The sequence below is a fragment of the Cydia pomonella genome, chromosome 11, assembly GCF_033807575.1.
Source record: "Cydia pomonella isolate Wapato2018A chromosome 11, ilCydPomo1, whole genome shotgun sequence".
In the NCBI taxonomy this organism is placed as follows: Eukaryota; Metazoa; Arthropoda; class Insecta; order Lepidoptera; family Tortricidae; genus Cydia; species Cydia pomonella.
In genome coordinates this window covers 1080923-1099627 of record NC_084713.1, presented here as the reverse complement: position 1 = coordinate 1099627, position 18705 = coordinate 1080923, and the positions used below count along the sequence as shown (strand labels likewise).

General features: G+C 38.7%; 1 protein-coding gene across 2 annotated transcripts in view; it reads left to right on the top strand.

Annotated features, from left to right (window-relative positions):
* Positions 1-18705, top strand: part of LOC133522583 (intermembrane lipid transfer protein VPS13A-like) — an 89344-nt gene that overhangs the window by 5507 nt on the left and 65132 nt on the right. For both annotated transcript variants that reach the window (XM_061857930.1, XM_061857929.1), the window contains exons 2-12: positions 3654-3811; positions 4558-4958; positions 5866-6077; positions 6640-6814; positions 7587-7860; positions 10137-10286; positions 10593-10653; positions 10782-10912; positions 11945-12142; positions 12831-13039; positions 18414-18558. In XM_061857930.1, the coding sequence (XP_061713914.1) occupies positions 3671-3811; positions 4558-4958; positions 5866-6077; positions 6640-6814; positions 7587-7860; positions 10137-10286; positions 10593-10653; positions 10782-10912; positions 11945-12142; positions 12831-13039; positions 18414-18558 (2097 nt within the window). In that variant the 5' untranslated portion in view covers positions 3654-3670. The remainder of the gene's footprint in view (positions 1-3653; positions 3812-4557; positions 4959-5865; positions 6078-6639; positions 6815-7586; positions 7861-10136; positions 10287-10592; positions 10654-10781; positions 10913-11944; positions 12143-12830; positions 13040-18413; positions 18559-18705) is intronic.

Sequence of the window (18705 nt, the reverse complement as noted above, 5' to 3'; positions counted from 1 at the left end):
AGTGTTATAAAATTACATTTTTCGTTATGTCCAATCCGTTACCCGTTACCGTAATACAAAGTCGATGAAAAATGGTAATGAAATGCGATACAAATTTTTCCATATCTTTTCTCTTATTTTAATCAATTCAGCTTTTGATTGTGAGTAGAAGTAACATCAACATTTCCAAGTAAAAAAGTGTAGTATAGAACTTTAAATTACCCGTGTACTGTAAAGTCCGAACAACTTAGCTTATATGAATATAGATTTTATAAAGGAGGTAAGTATATAGTTCGTGAAGGAAAATGTTTTAAAACTCCTAATCTATTTTAGGAACTCCATTACTTGTAGAAGTTTAGTATTGAATTTCTTGTAGGCGGCGAGAAATAAGTACAATCTATCAAAAGTGACGTTTTTGTTGGAAGAGACGTCACTTTTAACACTGACATATGCGATCGATATCGTATCTAGACCTAATATTTGATGTATCTTTTGTATTTTTTTTTGAGAGTTCGGAACGGGCCGTATAGTTTGTATGTTTCACTTAGTTAAGTACAAATAAAAAAGGAGGTTAGTCTTTTTGGTTTTACTCGATGTACACTCGATCGTCAGCATCGTTATTCTTTTTAACGAAAGATAATAATACTCTTAATATATATTAATAACAATATGTAGTACCTACTTTAGATCGCCGACTGTAGGTACAGATACTTCTGTAACTCTAGTGTAAATAAATTCGATTTCCAAACGTGACGTACGCGTTTGCGTTTAGTCTCATTTTGTATTGGATTTCGAAAGAGCGCGCCAAGCGGGACGTTTTGGAACCTCAAAATCCTATACAAAATGAGACTTAACGCAAACGCGTTCGTCACGTTATGATGTCGATCAAAGTTACACTAGGGGTACTGTTTGTAAAAGTTTTATAGGTTGGCAGATAGCCCACTTATGATTGGGTGTTCTATTCGCTACTATTGATGCTGACAGTACAGATCAGATTTAAAGCCGTAGGCAATGGGATTGACGACCAATGCAAACATCCCACGGAGGGTAAATAAGTCAATAAGTAGGGCAAAGGGAAGGATGGGAAATCTACTCTGATTCCATTCTTTGTTTTCTAAGTTAGGTATTTAAAGGCCGCTGTAAATAACCTTTTTTTTATACCACGACGGCAAGCAAGCATACGGCCTGCCTGATGGCAAGCAGTCACCGTAGCCTATGGACGCCTGCAACTCCAGAGGTGTTACATGCACGTTGCCGACCCTTTAAAAATTTGTACACTCCTTCTACTCCTAGTGCCTATTAGTGCGAATAAACTTAAGACTAAACTTATGTCCGAAGCCTACTACTCTGTTGACGAATTTTTCAACGGCTTGCACTCTTGAACTGGCTCGCTATCCTATGCTATTGAAATATAATTATGAGTACTACATACATCAAAAAACTCACTATTCAAATTGTATCTACGTTGTATGTTTTAAATATGACATATAGTAATTTTTGACGTGTAAAACTATTGTTTTATAAAGGAATAAATAAAATGAAATGTAATTGATACAGTTGCCACCAGATACATTAGCGCAGCTAAGGTGCTCAAAACTATTTGAACATGTTATTTTTCTTATTTCTATTTCTTCTTCTAGCGATTGTAAGCCATAATGGGGTAGAACGACCAAAGCAAACAATATCCCTTGGCGGGCAAATAAACCAATAAGTAGGACGAACGGAAGGATGGGAATTGAAACGCACCTGTTCTGATTCCAGGGAGAACTTTGTTTTTCTAAGTTAATTTTTTTAATGACTGCTTTAAATAAAATAATAGATAACGTAGTTGGTGGGGAGCTGGTGTTCCTAGGTGCGAAACCCAGACACTTAAGCTTGAGGCGGATCACTACTCTTATTAAATTTTGCACTTTAAATATCGCTTATGGTTGCAAACGGATTCGTAAAACGGAAAATGGTCAATCTTTTAAATTCGAGATTGAAGTTGTTTACAATATTTACGAGTATATCCATGCCTTGCATCTTTTAACCTGTATTCTGTATTGAGTATTTATTTCTTGCAAACCCTATGGTACATATTGAGTTTTTATTATGAGTATTCTGGGTCCAATGAATAGGGTATGGCTTGCTATGGAATATACAGACGGTGAAACTGTGAGGCCGATATATCGAATATTATAAATAAATAAAATATTTCTTTAGGATTACATAATAAAAAGGTAACATCAAAATCAGTTATATTCGACATCATAAGTCAAATACCTCTTGTTGCCCCGCCCTCTGATATTATCTGATATCCTTGATATTTAATATATAAAGTCAACTACCCCGTCTTGTGCCGCCCTCTGATATTGTTTATATCCATATTTTAATATCTAGGAGTGGCAGTAACAAATCTTACAGGTAGCCAGACAGTTTCTGATCGATAGGCAGGTAAACTCAACTGTTTTTATGTTTTATGACGTCCGAGGTCAAGACTCAAGTCGTGCGGTGTGAAGTATTCCCTGAGTAACTAGACGAGAGAGGGCGATGCTAAGTTTAAAATTACATTGATTTGAAATGATTATGGTACGATATAATAGAGTAAATCTCGCGAGCTCTAACAAGTACGAGCCAGATCCTTCCACGCGCCACAGTACTGAGGGCTACCGTTAGTGTGCTCACCAGAGGGCCTACCGCGAACCACGTTCGACGTGTTGCCTCTCTGTCGCACTTGTAAATTTGTGTGTAAGTGTGACAGGGAGGCAACACGTCGAACGTGGTTCGCGGTAGGCCATCAGTTCGCGCCACTGTACATACATAGATGGTGGTGCAGAAAAACAATTCTCAATATTCTGCTATGCTTCTTTACCAAAAATTATACGTTCTAATATACACAAAAGTATTTTACCGTCTAAATGTGCCGTTTTACGGTTCCGTAGCGAAATGGAAAAAAACGGAACCCTTATGGATTCGTCATGTCTGTCTGTCTGTCCGTCCGTATGTCACAGCCACTTTTTTCCGAAACTATAAGAATTATACTGTTGAAACTTAGAAAGTAGATGTACCGCATGATGATGATGTGAACAGCATTAAGATTTTCACATAAAAATAGAAAAAAAAAACAATAAATATTGGAGGTTCCCCATACTATAAATAAAATTAAAAAATATATATAATGTACATTACCATGCAAACTTCCACCGAAAATTGGTTTGAACGAGACACTTCCAAAGTGGAAAAATGTGTCCCCCCCGGTAACTTCTAAAATAAGAGAATGATATAACTAAAAAAATATATGATGTACCATGCAAACTTCCACCACAAATTGGTTTGACGAGATCTAGTAAGTAGTTTTTTTTAAATACGTCATAAATGGTACGGAACCCTTCATGGGTGAGTCCGACTCGCACTTGGCCGCTTTTTAAACCTGTTTATAATGTTGCATATATTTTAGTTGTCACTTTTTTTTAACCACTAACAACAATTGAACTATATCTAATGTTTACCATGAATACTAAAAAATACCACAAAAAAAATGTGAGTTGTAAGGTATAATTTAATGTGGATGTACTAGAATATTTTTATGAAAATTCATGTCCTAAACAAAGTTTCTAACATTTTTGACAATCTAAGCTTTTCCATGCTGATATTTTCCTAACTGTAGTTTGTAAACAAGTTAATTATTGTTACAGATAATTAATCCATCATCATGTTTGAGGGCGCGGTAGCCGGCATCCTCAACCGGCTGCTGGGCAAGTACGTTCAGGACCTGGACACGGAGAACCTGAACGTCGGTATCTTCTCTGGAAATGTTAACCTGACTGAATTGAAACTCAAGCCAGAGGCTCTGGTGAGTTCCTACACCCTTCGCCTTGTACATGTCATATACTCGTATCCATGTAGTTCCTCGAGAAAACCTCGACAAGGAGCTCATTCCACGGCCGGAGCGTTCACGACTTGGACTTTCTGCCATGCAGCAGAAACCTTGCTTCCTGAGGTAAATTTGGGTCTCAGCTAAGAACAATGAATCTGAAGCCAGAAACTCTAAGTATTAGGTAAGTTCTAAGCAGATCGTCGTCTGTTATAGTCTAATTAAACATGATGTCCGAGGGCGCGGTAGCTGGTCTCGAGCGGCTGCTGGGAAAGTACTTTCATGACCTGGACACGGAGAATCTGAACATCGGCATCTTCTATAGAAATGTCAACCTGACTGGATTTAAACTCAAGCCAGACGCTCTGATGAGTTCTTGCTATATAACCCTTCTCCTTGAAGGTAACAGGCCCACTTAAGAGAAGAGACAGCAAATCGGGCTATTTGGAAAATGGAATTACGGTGGCTTCCTCTTCCTGATCTCGGAGATTTATATTCTGCCAAGCAGCAGATACTTTGCTTCCTCAGGTAAAGGCTCTCGTGCTGTTCGAAAAGAAAATTGCTCATGTGAACGGTCAAAGACTGTATTAATTGTATCCGTTGGGATTGGAGAACTATAGCTACGAACGGCATCTGATAACCAAATCTTCACTGGTCGTAGGCGATGAGGTACCAACTTAAATGATGAAATTTTCATATTAAAAATAATTAATATCTGTTTCCAGTATGAGCTCGACCTCCCAATCGATGTCAAAATCGGCACCATCGGCCGAATCAACCTCCAAATCCCCTGGTCTGGGCTCTACACCCAGCCCGTCATCGTCAACATCGAAGACGTCCTAGTCCTCGTCGGTCCAGCCATCTCCAACAGCTACTTTGACCCTGAACGTGAAAAACGACTCACTAGAGCAGCAAAACGGAAAATACTCCAAGATTTGGAAGCGGAAAGTGAGATTCTCAAAGGCCCGCAGAATTTCTTTGAAACTCTGTTCACGGCTATAGTGAATAATTTGCAGATTTATGTCAGGAATGTTCATGTGCGGTATGAGGATTCGATCAGCTCGAAGGATGGGCCGTTGGCCTGCGGGTTGTGTTTGCAGAGTTTGTCCATCGAAACAACGAACAGGTAAATGATAAAAACATATTGTCTAGTCCATAAATGTGTATTTTCTGCAGGCTTGATAATAGTAGAGTTTTGCCGCCCTAAGCAAAAGTTCAATTACTCATTTAGAAATTTCTTAGAAGGTAGTTGTAATGAGTGATTTCGTATGAACGTTAAAAATATTTAGTTGATTTCTTAGGTAATAAGTTTATAAGTTTAACTGCCATGTAAGTATGGCAAACGAGACTAGACTTGCCGAGCCGATAAAACATTCATTTATTGTTCGAGGGTACGACGGTCGGCAGTTCAAATAATGTTCTGATTCTATAATTATCATTCAGCGCACAGTAGATTTATTAAAATTGCTCACTCGTACTTCATCAATCGAAACACACACACAGATATTTAGAGGAACACTATTTTGGCGAAAATACGTGTGACTCGGTCTAATACAAAAACATGTAATGACGGGTACTGGAGGATCGATGTTGGAGCTGGAGCGTATTGTAGCGAGTGAGAGGGACAGCGTGAACTTGTTTTTTAAATATTATATATCTAAAATGTGTGACAAAGACGGCACGATAACGTGTACTGCTGCTAGTAAATTATATTTGTTCTCTTGGATTTGGATAGGAAGTATAATTGAAATTCTACTTAGTTCTTCTAATTCATTTTTAAAACGTAATCTCCTGATTACGGTAGGTAAAAGGAGTAATCTGTGACTTGTGACCACGAACCAAAACACGCATCAAGAGAAAGTCCCTCATAACCGTGAACCGTGAAGATAGCAGGAAATCATTGATTGATGTAGGAATGTTCAAGGTTCTGGATATTTTTAGGGAGAGCTATGTCCACCAGTAGATGTCTGTTGGCTCACATGATGGGAAGAGAGATTTCTTCAGTCTATCTTATTCCTATCTTGTTTTTGCAGCAAATGGAAACCCTCCGTAACTCCAGCAAACGCATCAACAGTATACCAGATGATGCGCATAGAATCCCTCTCTCTCTACTGGAACCCCACCGCCACGGCCCTGGACGACGCGGAGATAGCCAACATTACTCCCATGCAGTATTACAATTGGAAGCATTACATGATGACTGGGCTGGATAAGTTCTCTATGCACCATGAGGATTTTGAGTTCTGTAAGTGTTCTTCTACTTTAAGTCATTCTTTGTACCTATCAGAATTGGGGCTGTTCTTCAATAGCTTGTAACATGTAGCCTTTTTGAGCTTACTGTGGGACTTAGTCAATTTGTGTAATAATGTCCTATAATATTTATTTATTTATGTAAAACAAATCCAATTGCTTTTTTAACAAGAGACTTCCGCTTGTATTATAAATATATTGAAGCTTTTTAAAAAACGTAATCTTATCTGTAGGAATGCTTCTGCCAAACGGGCAAAATTAAACTTGTTTATGGGAACGTGTATGTTATCAGGGGCACAGGAGTTAATGTCAAATACATACATTTTAGGGTATTAGGCGGCAGACTTTCCAAAGCGCAAGGGAGTGTGCCTGAACTGTAGGGGACAGCTTATTGGCTTGCAGTGTCAATATCAAGTTTAAGTATTCGACAAGGTGGCTGACCCTCCAACGCACACGGTCTCTATTCTCATTTCATCCACTTTTTTTTCTGCAATTATTCCAGCGTTTTCCTGATACTTCTCAATTTTATGTATTAATATCATGTCTTTGAATTTTAGTACTCAAACCAGTAACCTGCAAAGTGAAGGTTCTCATTAACCGCTCGAGTGAAGCTCGGGTCCCTCGCTTGCTGTTGGACGCTATGCTTCAAGACAGCGCATTGCAGTTGTCACGACGGCAGTTCTTGTCTATAGACAATCTATTGTCTTCTTTTCATAGGATTCAGTTAAATAGGTAAGGAAGGAAAATATTTCAAAGTGTTCTTTCATATGAAGGTCCAAACTGTAGTTTTGGTATGTAAGGTAGACAGAAGAAACTGGGTAATAATTTAACAATCCATGCCAACGTGTACATAGCTTACTCAGTATCTTTCCAAAGTACTTTTACTTGTATTTTTGTTAAGTGCTGGTTATCAAGAGGGTGGCTTGACGGTATCCTTTACCCGTCTTTTTCTGACTGCATTAGTTAATTGAAAAGATACTCGTTCTCGTGCACGAGATACTGTCCCAACACACTCAATGTGTGCTAAGGCTACAGTATTTAAAAGACTATTCTTCTGTACCTATCTATGTTTGACTTAACGGGATCTGTAGATCATTCTCTCATGATTTTAATTTAAATACTTACTCAATTACTCATATTTATACAAGCTTTTATTTAACTTGCCCTGTTAGTATGTATGGGACAAATCTTGCAAGTTAAATTTGACCCACTTCCCAGTTTCCGATGAAGCGGAAAATTTGCATACATATGTAAATCGGGTGACAATGCAATATTATGGTACCATCAAACTGATCTGATGATGGAGACAGGAGGCAGCCATAGGAACTTTGTGATAAAACAACAGAACCTAATTGTGTTTGGGGTTTTTAGAATTGTCTCGATTAGTATTAGTTGTCTGAGGAAAAAAAAGTACAGTCAGCGATAAAAGCTTGTACCCAAAATTAAATTTTTGCCAAAACTTATTTAAGCTCCCTAAAACCAGCCTTAAATTTTTATCCCATAGAAAATACCGCCACCTCCACCCCGGCGTGCCCCCATCCAAAGACATAAAAAAATGGTGGCGCTACGCCTACAACGTAGTTCTCGAACAACGCGTCCGGCCTTACACCTGGGCGGCCATACAAAAACATCGAGCCAACTACCACACCTACAAGCAGACTTATAAGAGTACGTTGAGGAGTCCTCATGATACGGAGTTGAAGTTGGACCTGCAGCAGTGCGAGGACAGCCTGCCGATTATTTCGGTGGTTATAGCCAGAGAACAGGCTAAGTATGAGGTTAGTATTTGAGTGTTCTTTATAGCCTTTATTTTGGATTACTCAAGAATATTTTTTATTCGTCATGCAAAAGAAATGTATTAAGATCCTAGCAAACATACACCAACCCCACAGCTGCAGACCCCATTTCAAAAATTAAACCTACTGACCCCTCCCTACACATTCTGGAAATAGCTACATTTGTCCGTAAAAATCTACATTTATTTAAATTTTGTCAGAACCCTCGACGCCTTCAATATATAGAACTCCCGGAGCCTAAATTGGAAATATATAAGAATGGACCATATTGCAGAGCCATCAAAATTTATAATAAAATCCCCACATATCTAAAAACCGAACAGATTCAAACTTCATAAACCGTCTAAAATATAAGCTGGTGGATAAATGTTACTACTCAATAGCTGAATTTATGGAGGATGATAATATGTTATTTGTACTTTAAATATGATACATAGGTAATAGCTATAGTTATAATTACAGTTTTGAATGATTCGCGGGCAGTAGTTATAATTAATGTTATTTGTTATAACTTAAAATATTATAGTTAGGGCGGCGAATAGGGGAATTTTCGGTAATACTCGAGCGTGGCAGTTTAAGATATGAGAGATACCTTAGACCTAATAGAACAACCTTGTAAAGTATTTAGCTCTATATGTAGTGACGCGCGCCTAGGATAGACGATCAGATTAGTAAAAAAAAATCGATAGTCTGAAATACTCGAGCGCGTCAGATTAAGATATTGGGGGTTGATTTTAGTGTTTTAAGACTAAATTTAACTAATCTGACGACAAGTCCTTGACGCCGCCGAGTTATAGGGTCGCGAACTTGTAAAAAAAAACGTCAATCCGGCATTCTCGAGCGCGATTCTTTTTATTTTTATTTTGAAGATATAATCTAAAACTTACTAAAAATACAAAATCTGCCGGTTTCCGCATGACCGGAAGCGTGGAGGAGCCATTTCGTCTTCCGAAAAACGCGTTGCGGCATATAAGTCGCGAACGATACATTTTACAAAAAAAAAGTTTAAATAAACAAAAAAGGTAATTTTATTTTACACAAAAAAGGTCTCTTTACATTTTTGTCCAAAGTTAAAACTTTTTGACTTGAAGCATCATAAAAACTCAAACTCCCGGTTTTTTGAGTATATCTCGAAAACTGAGGGTGTTAAAAAAATTGATATGAAATAACGATGATTAAATTATGTGACTTTTATTATATCTCAAAATTTTTTTTTTCTAAAGCTTCTCGACAATTTTCGTGGACTCGGAAAAAGTTACGCGTATCTGTATACAAAAGTATTATTAACATGTACAGTTTCATGTATGTATATTATTCAATAGCCTGTTGACCCTCAAATTGTTTTTTGGACGTACCGTAAGCAAAACGAAGTGAAGAATTGAAGCAAAAAAGAGGAATTTGCCATAAACATGTAATACAGACTGAGCGCTTTGCGGAAATATATTTTTATATCATTTCATTTTTTTATACAATAAATAATACAATTCGTACTACATTTCATCTACATTTACGTTGGTTGCATCTATCGCTTTATTGTCATTCTTAAAATCCCCGTTTTATCAAGGAGAAAGAAAGGAAAAAAAGAAACCAAAAAACCTTTTTCGGTCAGATTAAGAGAACCCACCAACATTTTTGTCAGATTAAGAAAATATGCTTTCAGGATACCGAGATAAACCTCCCCTATGAAAATCTGACGCGCTCGAGTATTTCAAAAAAATTTTTTTTTTTGCATTTTCAAAAATTCATCGTAACTTATCGTCACGCCGAAATCGTCAGTTTTTTTAAAGGGAGCTTCCTTGGGGCCTACTTAACACCCCTTCCGAAAATCTGACGCGCTCGAGTAAATTTTTTTTTTGCATTTTTGACTGCTTTATATTCCTACCCCCACCACGCAAACCGGCAGATTAGTATACCGTTGTTATCAGAGGCACTGGGGGCATACGTAGTATGAATATCTGACGCGCTCGAGAATGCCCAAGTAACTGTTTTTTTTTAACATTTTTGAAATGCCGTACACGCCAAACCCACCGCTAAAATGGTTTTTACCATACGAGCTTTTCTTTTCGAAATTATTTTATCTTTCGATTTTGATAGGTCTCGACGGCGCCGTTGAATTACGCCATTTAGCTACCTCGCCTCCCTAACTAGTGCAACTGGCCCTTAGTTTCTTAACAATCTAGTTGTGTCCAGTTCATTTCGAACACCAGCCCCGCTTAGAAAATTCTGTTGGTGACTGTTTTTCCAATTTGTTCGTGCAGTTACTATCTCAAGAGCCAGACCGTATCGAAGTGGTGGAGTCAGAGTTTGACTGGTGGCAGAGCGAGGAGAAGGAACAACGGGTAGAATTGTGTGTCAAGACTGAGAGGAAAACGCTGTGGAGTCATCTTTCTAGTCCTGAGCGGAAGAAGGTACACAAAACATTATTGACACAGTTAACCATTCGTGAACATTATAACAATTACTTAATTGAAATTGTTACCAAGTCTTTAAACGAAGGCAGGCTTACAACCATTATATCCAAAGTAAATTGAGCGTTGCCTTAAGCCCCATTTACACGGCGCGAGAAATTGCATGCAATATTGGATACATTTCTAACTAACAGAGTACAATTAATTTAGTAAGTTCTTAAACCGTCTAAATGGGGCTTTATGTTTTGCATTCATATGTTGTTTAACTGAATTCAAAATAAACTTATTAATGTATTTTTCTTACAGGTTTGCGAACTAATAGGTTATGTTGAAGGAGCTCCAAAGGACAAGTCAAAACAATACATTGGTCAGTGTTAAATACACATATTTTAGCAAGAATTGCTTTAAAGATATATGTAAACAGCTAAAACTTAAATAAATAAATATTATAGGGACATTTAACATCCACAACTAAATAATTTTTGCCTATTTCAGAGCACAAACTAAACTTAACGCTAGCAAACTGTTCATTGACTCTCATGAATAGAAACAAGGAAGTGTTGGGTGTGACACTCACACAGTTCTTGGCGTCGTTGGAAACTAGACCTTCTGCTAAAGCTTATAAGGTAAATAATTGATCATTTTTTGATATGTAAATTAAGGAAACTATAGGTCTATTTACTGCTGCTTAATCTACTTGATCAATGTTATTGAATGACTGTTTGTTTCTTAATAAATAAAAAAAACCTTAATTTCTTCCACATAGTTTTATGTTTTATATCTACCAAAATTTTCTGAAATATAGAAAACTAAATATGTATACTAGGCCCGAATGTACAGTCAAGGAATTTAATTATCTACCAATTTTTTTGAAATCTTTTTTTAAACATTCGCAATGTATTAAGGTCGAAAATTGCGACATGTCAAAGCAACGTCATTATCTACTTAGTTCGGGGGTTCCCACCGTGCGCCGTAGACAGTAAAGAGGGGCGCCGTGAAGCAATCCTGCTCATCATGTATACCTATATATTTCCAATAGCCTAGCTAGGTTAGGGCGCTGATATTGAATTTTAAACTTGAAAGTACGCCGCGGATTAAAACAAATTGGGAACCCTGGTCTAGACTCTATCTAGGGTTTAGCTCTTATGGTGACTGTTTTTTTTTTTATATTATAGGAAATTATTACACAAATTGACTAAGTTCCACAGTAAGCTCAATAAGGCTTGTGTTGAGGGTACTTTATTTATTATAGATATCTACAAATATTTAAAATACATAGAAAACACCCATGACTCAGGAACAAATATCCATGCTCATCACACAAATACATGCCCTTACCAGGATTTGAACCCGGGACCATCAGCTTCGTAGGCAGGGTCACTAACCACTAGGCCAAACCGGACGTCATGGTTTGATCCACCTTTTAGGTGGGTTGGATATTAAATTCGTTGACTGTACTTGTACCTATGCAATCCGATCCTGCAAAGGTATTTCCTGATACTCATGATGAATAAATGGGCAGTAATAAAATCCCAATACGATTTTCTCTGTAACCGTTTCTTTTTCTGCCTAAGCTATTAACCAAACCAGCGGTGGCAACATGGTTATAGTTGATTACGCCTTTTGCCTATAGTCTTAACGTGTATTTTTCCTTCTAGCTCTCAGCGCGAGCAGAAAGCATAGTCATGGAAGGGCTTTCCTCTGACGGTGAACTAGTACCTTTACTCACAGCAGAAAAAGGTTCTCCTACCAGTACAAATCTACTCGCGTTGGATATAGAGAAAAATCCGGCGAGTAGCGAGGCGGATTACGGGTTATGTTGCTTGTTGGAACCGGTCGAAGTGACTTATGTCGAGGTAAGTATTCATTCATATTTTGATTTCCTGAAAAGGAACCTACTTGTGCAATTTCAATTGCAATAAGATGAAGATGAACACCCAAATCATACTGGTACCTAAATCCGGTTCGGAGACAATCATTTCGGTAGACAATCGTTAGCTAGTTTAATATCTAGCAGTAACATATTTTCATAATGTCACGAAAAATGTCTGTTATTTTAAAATCACCGACTTTTAGAATTACTTTTTTTATCTTTCCGATCTTCATGAAATAATCTAGTAACTTCAGATACCTCGTATAAACAAATTACAACATCTCATAGACTGTATAAGAGCGTTGGAGGGTCTGCTATTCTTGCGGCCTGAATTGGAAACATAAACAATGTATATTGACACTTCACGCCAAAGCATGTGCTGCCATCTATCGTTCTCGTACGTTTTCTTGTGCATAGTAGGTTCTGCCATCTTGTCGGCTACAAAGGAAGCATAAACTTTACATTTACACTTCGCGCCAAAAATCTAGCGTCTCCTGTGCTGCCCCCTACAGTTTATGCACGCTCCCTATATGTCATTCCCAATAGAGGCATTTCATTCTACTTAGTTTACGCCAGCTAACAGAAAAACTGAGAAACACAACCGACAAACACAACTATATATGAGCTCTATAAAGTTAGCTTATCTCAAAAATGTTACTATACTTCAACAGCACGCGTTCACCGAGCTGATAAACTTCTTCCAAACCCGCTCGATGACTTCTGAAGAACTATTCGAAGAATTAACACACGCTGCCGACAAAGCGGCGGTGATGGGACGATCAGTTCTGGCGTATGCTGTGAGCAGAAAGAAGATGTTCCATGTTAACGTTGATGTGAAGGGGCCGTGTGTTATCATTCCGGAATACGGATGCGCTAGCAAGTAAGCTTTTTATTGTTGACAGTTCATGAATCATTATCTTAAAACAAACAGGTATGAAAGTGATTGCTGATAGTACGGTCGCCAAATCTCAAAAGCCCTCTAGAAACACGATTTAATTGACTCGGCTCGGCCTTACCCACAACCGGTATCAATGTGTTTGGACAGTTCTCCTGATCACCGTACATGCGGTAGTAAAGCGGAAAAACGGTGGAGGGGATAGTAATGACGTCACAAAGATGGCGGCCGGACCTATTCTTTTTGGCGGTGTATCTCGAAAACCACTTAACCGATTTTAATCATCGAGGTGTCAAATAATAGCTTATATTATGGAGATTATTTCCTTTTCTACAAACATTTACGTGAAACCTATAGGAAAAAAAATAATCACAAAAAACAGTTTTTTTATAAAATTATTTTTTTTTATTTTGTAAAAATCTCCGTAAATATTAGCATTTCGCAAATTTTGTTTCATATAAAACATATTGCTTCATTATCAAGGAATATAATGAGCCTTAAAACATACAGATCGAGTAATAAACAATGAAGCTACACTCATTTATTTGCGCATGGGTAACGATAACTGGCTTTTACCGGTCGAAACTGTGGTGACTGTTACGATACGTATTGAATGGAATTTATAGAGTATCGGTTTTAATTACTGAAATTATAATGACAATTATAAAAACCAGACACAATAATGTTACCTTACTTCGACGTTTAGTCTCTTTTTTCGTCTTAATCATAGGTAGGTACATATTTCTTTTTACTTAAAAATTTTATACTCAGCTCGGCCTTACCCACAACCGGTATCAATGTGTTCGGGCGTTTCTCCTGATCACCGTACATGCGGTAGTAAAGCGGAAAAATGGTGGGAGGGGATAGTAATGACGTCACAAAGATGGCGTCCGGACCTATTCTTTTTGGCGGTGTATCTCGAAAACCACTTAACCGATTGTATTCATCGAGGTGTCAACTAATAGCTTATATTATGGAGATTATTTCCTTTTTACAAACATTTACGTGAAACCTATAGGAAAATAATAATCACAAAAAACATTTTTTTTTATACATTTGGTTGGTAGGTTTGTCTTATGTTTTAAAGCAGTAAAATCTTTCAAGTCGAAACACAGTATAAATATACATTTTGTTGTCTAATCTAAAAGTATGATGTTCATTGTTTAAGACTGATTAGTGATTACTGAATTAAATAACATGCTATTTGTTATTTTTGTTTTATTTTTTAAATCAGGTATTAATTTATTCACTATACAGGCAAAATGTGTATCATAGTTGGTCTGTAAGTACTTACTACTTGTGTCGAATATAGGTATAAGATGAAATTTTAACCACCAGCCATACTCTGCGCAGTGACTTTCCAGGTCATACTGAACAACTTTTATTATGGGACCAATGCCGAATCACGCAAGAAAATTTGGATCTGGAATGACACCCACTGGCTGTGCCCTACCACACAAAGCGAGATGACATTCACAATGCCCATACCTCTCTTTTGGACGTAGTTTAAGGACGTACCCGGGTCCATGACGCATGCTCGCCACACCGCTGCTTAAAATAAGCTGACGCACCGTAAATTGAACTGCGTAAAAATCGCAAAAAATATTACACGGAGATCTTATGGCAGACACCGTACCGGTGACGTAAAAGACGCAACTGTTTTGCGAACAAAAAAGATTCGCGTGAAGCACGTCACTGCGATTCCGTACCGTCACCGTTTTTTAAACAGCGGTGTGGGGAGCATGCGTCAAAAACGGTACGCATACGACGCGTCACTGCGATTCCGTATCGTGACCGTTTTTTAAGCTGCGGTCTGGTCGCACCTTGTATTGTATTGTATTCGGGCGATTTTTCCGCAACTCGACGACTTGCGCCTATTTTGCGTGATATGTTGGGGGTGGGCTAGTCCTGCCAGCCCAGCTCCTCGAGGAATCCTATCAAACCTTTGATGTTGAGTAGGACCTCGGGGAGGTCTCTCAGAGATCCGAGATGTTTAGCCCTGTATGGAGTCACTCCGCTGCATTCCAGCACCACGTGAGAGGCTGTTTCTTGTGTCTCCATGCAACCTCGGCACAGGGGACTGTCTGTGACACCTGTTGTGAAAAGATGTTTGTTAAATAGTCCATGACCTGTTATGACACTGGTTACCATACTCAGTCGGACCTTCCCTAGTTGCAGGAGCGCCCTTGTGAGTTTTCCGTTGATGCCAGGCATGGCTTCTTTTGCCTGTCTGCATCCAGTCTGGTTCAGCCAGTGTTCTGTGTGTAGTTTCCCTGTACGTGCCAGCAGCATTGAGCGTACCTTGCTAAATGGTATCGGAAGAATCGGTTCCGGACCAATCGCCCCCGCATTCGATCCTTGCCTGGCAAGCTCGTCCGCAGCATCGTTACCTCGGGATCCACTGTGTCCCTTGATCCATTGTAGGGTGATCTTGTTATTATGACATACCTCCATTAGTCGTTCGTGGCATTCGTGTATAAGTTTGGATGTAACTATATGGCTATTTAGAGCCATTAAGACTGCTCTACTGTCGGAGAGTATGCGGATGGAGGATCCTACTACCTTCCTTGCAGTGATGGCAGCCGCCGCGTTTATGATGCCCATGCACTCAGCTTGGAATACCGAGTTATGGGCTCCTAGCGGAGTGGTGATCGACATGTTCAGGTCTTCTGAGAAGGTTCCAGAGCCCGATCCGCTGTCTGTTTTGGACCCATCAGTGAAGATTCTCAGCTCCCGGGGATTGAGTCCTTCATGATTGTCGTCCTCATATAACTGTATTTTGTACCTTTTATCGAAGATAGCTTGTTTGTGAATCCGGTCCGTGCCTGACCTAAGCACTGGAAATTCGTCATACACCTTTTCCAGGCATTTTGTGTGAAGAGCTCCTGTGATGTTAGACCATATCTTGAGGGTTCGCAACCTTACCGCTGAGAGACTGGCCTCTTGCTGTATGTGTAGGTGTAGCGGTGGAAGGTTTAGCATGACCTCCATGGCTGCAGTCGGGGTAGACCTCGTGCAGCCAGTGGTGGCCGCGCATGCGAGCCTTTGAAGTCTCTGTAGTTTGTCTCGTACGTTGCCTAGGTTTGTTCTTGGCCACCAAACCAGAGCACCGTAACAGAGTAAGGGGCGGATTATCGTCTTATAGAGCCAGAGGGTAATTTTCGGGTTGAGTCCCCACCTCTTACCAATCATCCTTCTGCACTGCCAGAAGACAACTCCCGCCTTGTCTATCCGTTTGTTGATGTGGTTGTTCCAATTGAGTTTATTGTCGAGAGTTAGTCCTAAGTACTTAACTTCATCGGACAGCTGTAGCTCAGTTTGGAAAAGTGTTGGTCTGGTAAAGTTGGTCGCACCTTTATATGGGACAGTCAAAATTTTTTTCGCGATTTCGGAATTGGTCCCATAGTAAAAGTTGTTAAGTATGACCTATAAAGTCGCTGCGCAGAGTATGACTGGTGGTTAAAAGTTCACCCTGTACAAAATTTTTAAGTAGTAAGTACTTACAGACCAACTATGATACACATTTTGCCTGTATAGTGAATAAATTAATACCTGATTTAAAAAATAAAACAAAAATAACAAATAGCATGTTATTTAATTCAGTAATCACTAATCAGTCTTAAACAATGAACATCATACTTTTAGATTAGACAACAAAATGTATATTTATACTGTGTTTCGACTTGAAAGATTTTACTGCTTTAAAACATAAGACAAACCTACCAACCAAATGTATAAAAAAAAAATGTTTTTTGTGATTATTATTTTCCTATAGGTTTCACGTAAATGTTTGTAAAAAGGAAATAATCTCCATAATATAAGCTATTAGTTGACACCTCGATGAATACAATCGGTTAAGTGGTTTTCGAGATACACCGCCAAAAAGAATAGGTCCGGACGCCATCTTTGTGACGTCATTACTATCCCCTCCCACCATTTTTCCGCTTTACTACCGCATGTACGGTGATCAGGAGAAACGCCCGAACACATTGATACCGGTTGTGGGTAAGGCCGAGCTGAGTATAAAATTTTTAAGTAAAAAGAAATATGTACCTACCTATGATTAAGACGAAAAAAGAGACTAAACGTCGAAGTAAGGTAATATTATTGTGTCTGGTTTTTATAATTTTAATTATAATTTCAGTAATTAAAACCGATACTCTATAAATTCCATTCAATACGTATCGTAACAGTCACCACAGTTTCGACCGGTAAAAGCCAGTTATCGTTACCCATGCGCAAATAAATGAGTGTAGCTTCATTGTTTATTACTCGATCTGTATGTTTTAAGGCTCATTATATTCCTTGATAATGAAGCAATATGTTTTATATCAAACAAAATTTGCGAAATGCTAATATTTACGGAGATTTTTACAAAATAAAAAATAATAATTTTATTAAAAAACTGTTTTTTGTGATTATTTTTTTTCCTATAGGTTTCACGTAAATGTTTGTAGAAAAGGAAATAATCTCCATAATATAAGCTATTATTTGACACCTCGATGATTAAAATCGGTTAAGTGGTTTTCGAGATACACCGCCAAAAAGAATAGGTCCGGCCGCCATCTTTGTGACGTCATTACTATCCCCTCCACCATTTTTCCGCTTTACTACCGCATGTACGGTGATCAGGAGAACTGTCCGAACACATTGATACCGGTTGTGGGTAAGGCCGAGCTGAGTCAATTAAATCTGGCCTCGGAGCGGCTTGGCGACCGTACTATGACTTGAACATGTACAGCAGAGAGTTGCGGGAGTATGCATTCGATTGGGCCGAATTTCAGGAAAGAGAGGAGGCCTTTAACCAGCTGTTGAACATTTTTACAGCCTAGGATGAAATCAAACAAAATAATATCCATATCAAAACACGTGCCTCATTCGAATGATGCTTCTAATAGTGACTTTGATTACGGCCATGGGGTGGAAAGTAGAAATTCAAGTGTAGCATAAAATCCATCTGTCACATACATTATCAAAGCCTAAAGCAATTAAGACTAAAGAAGTCAGCATGGCGCAGAAAGTTGCCAGAATTAAGTGGCAGTGGGCAGTGGTTGTAGAACCTGTGGCCTCTGGGGCACAAAAGTTATTGTGTGACCACTGACCAGCCATTGGTTCCTAATAACCGTTTTCCATCATCTTGTTTTTCTCTTTGGTTGCCCTGAAAACCAGCGCTTTGGCTAAGGATCTTAGTCTACGGCATATGCTGAGCGGCATCCATTTTGGTGTAAGATTGTTGTAGAATAAGATGTATTATAGGTTAAGTTTCATTGTACACCAAATAAAATATTTCTACTTCAATACCAGTGCTGGGGAAGGTACAGGGTCGTTAAGTTTGTTCGACGTCATTTCTTTCTCTCAGGACTGGTAAACTAATGGTGATGGACATCAGCCGTATCATCATTAAGTCCGATCTTCAACCTTCGAACCTGGCGCTGGAAGACGCTACGTGTATGGAGCTGGAAGAAAGGCTGTACGACCGGCTTCATGCTGAGTGCTCTTGTCAGGTAAGTTCTGCCAGCATCAATAGATACTGACAGCTATTTAGATTCCCAAACATATTGCAACACATTTTTATTCCCTTGATAACAAAAAAAGACTGCTGCGCCCTTGCAGGGTACATATTATGTAATTTTGTGTACTTACCTAATATG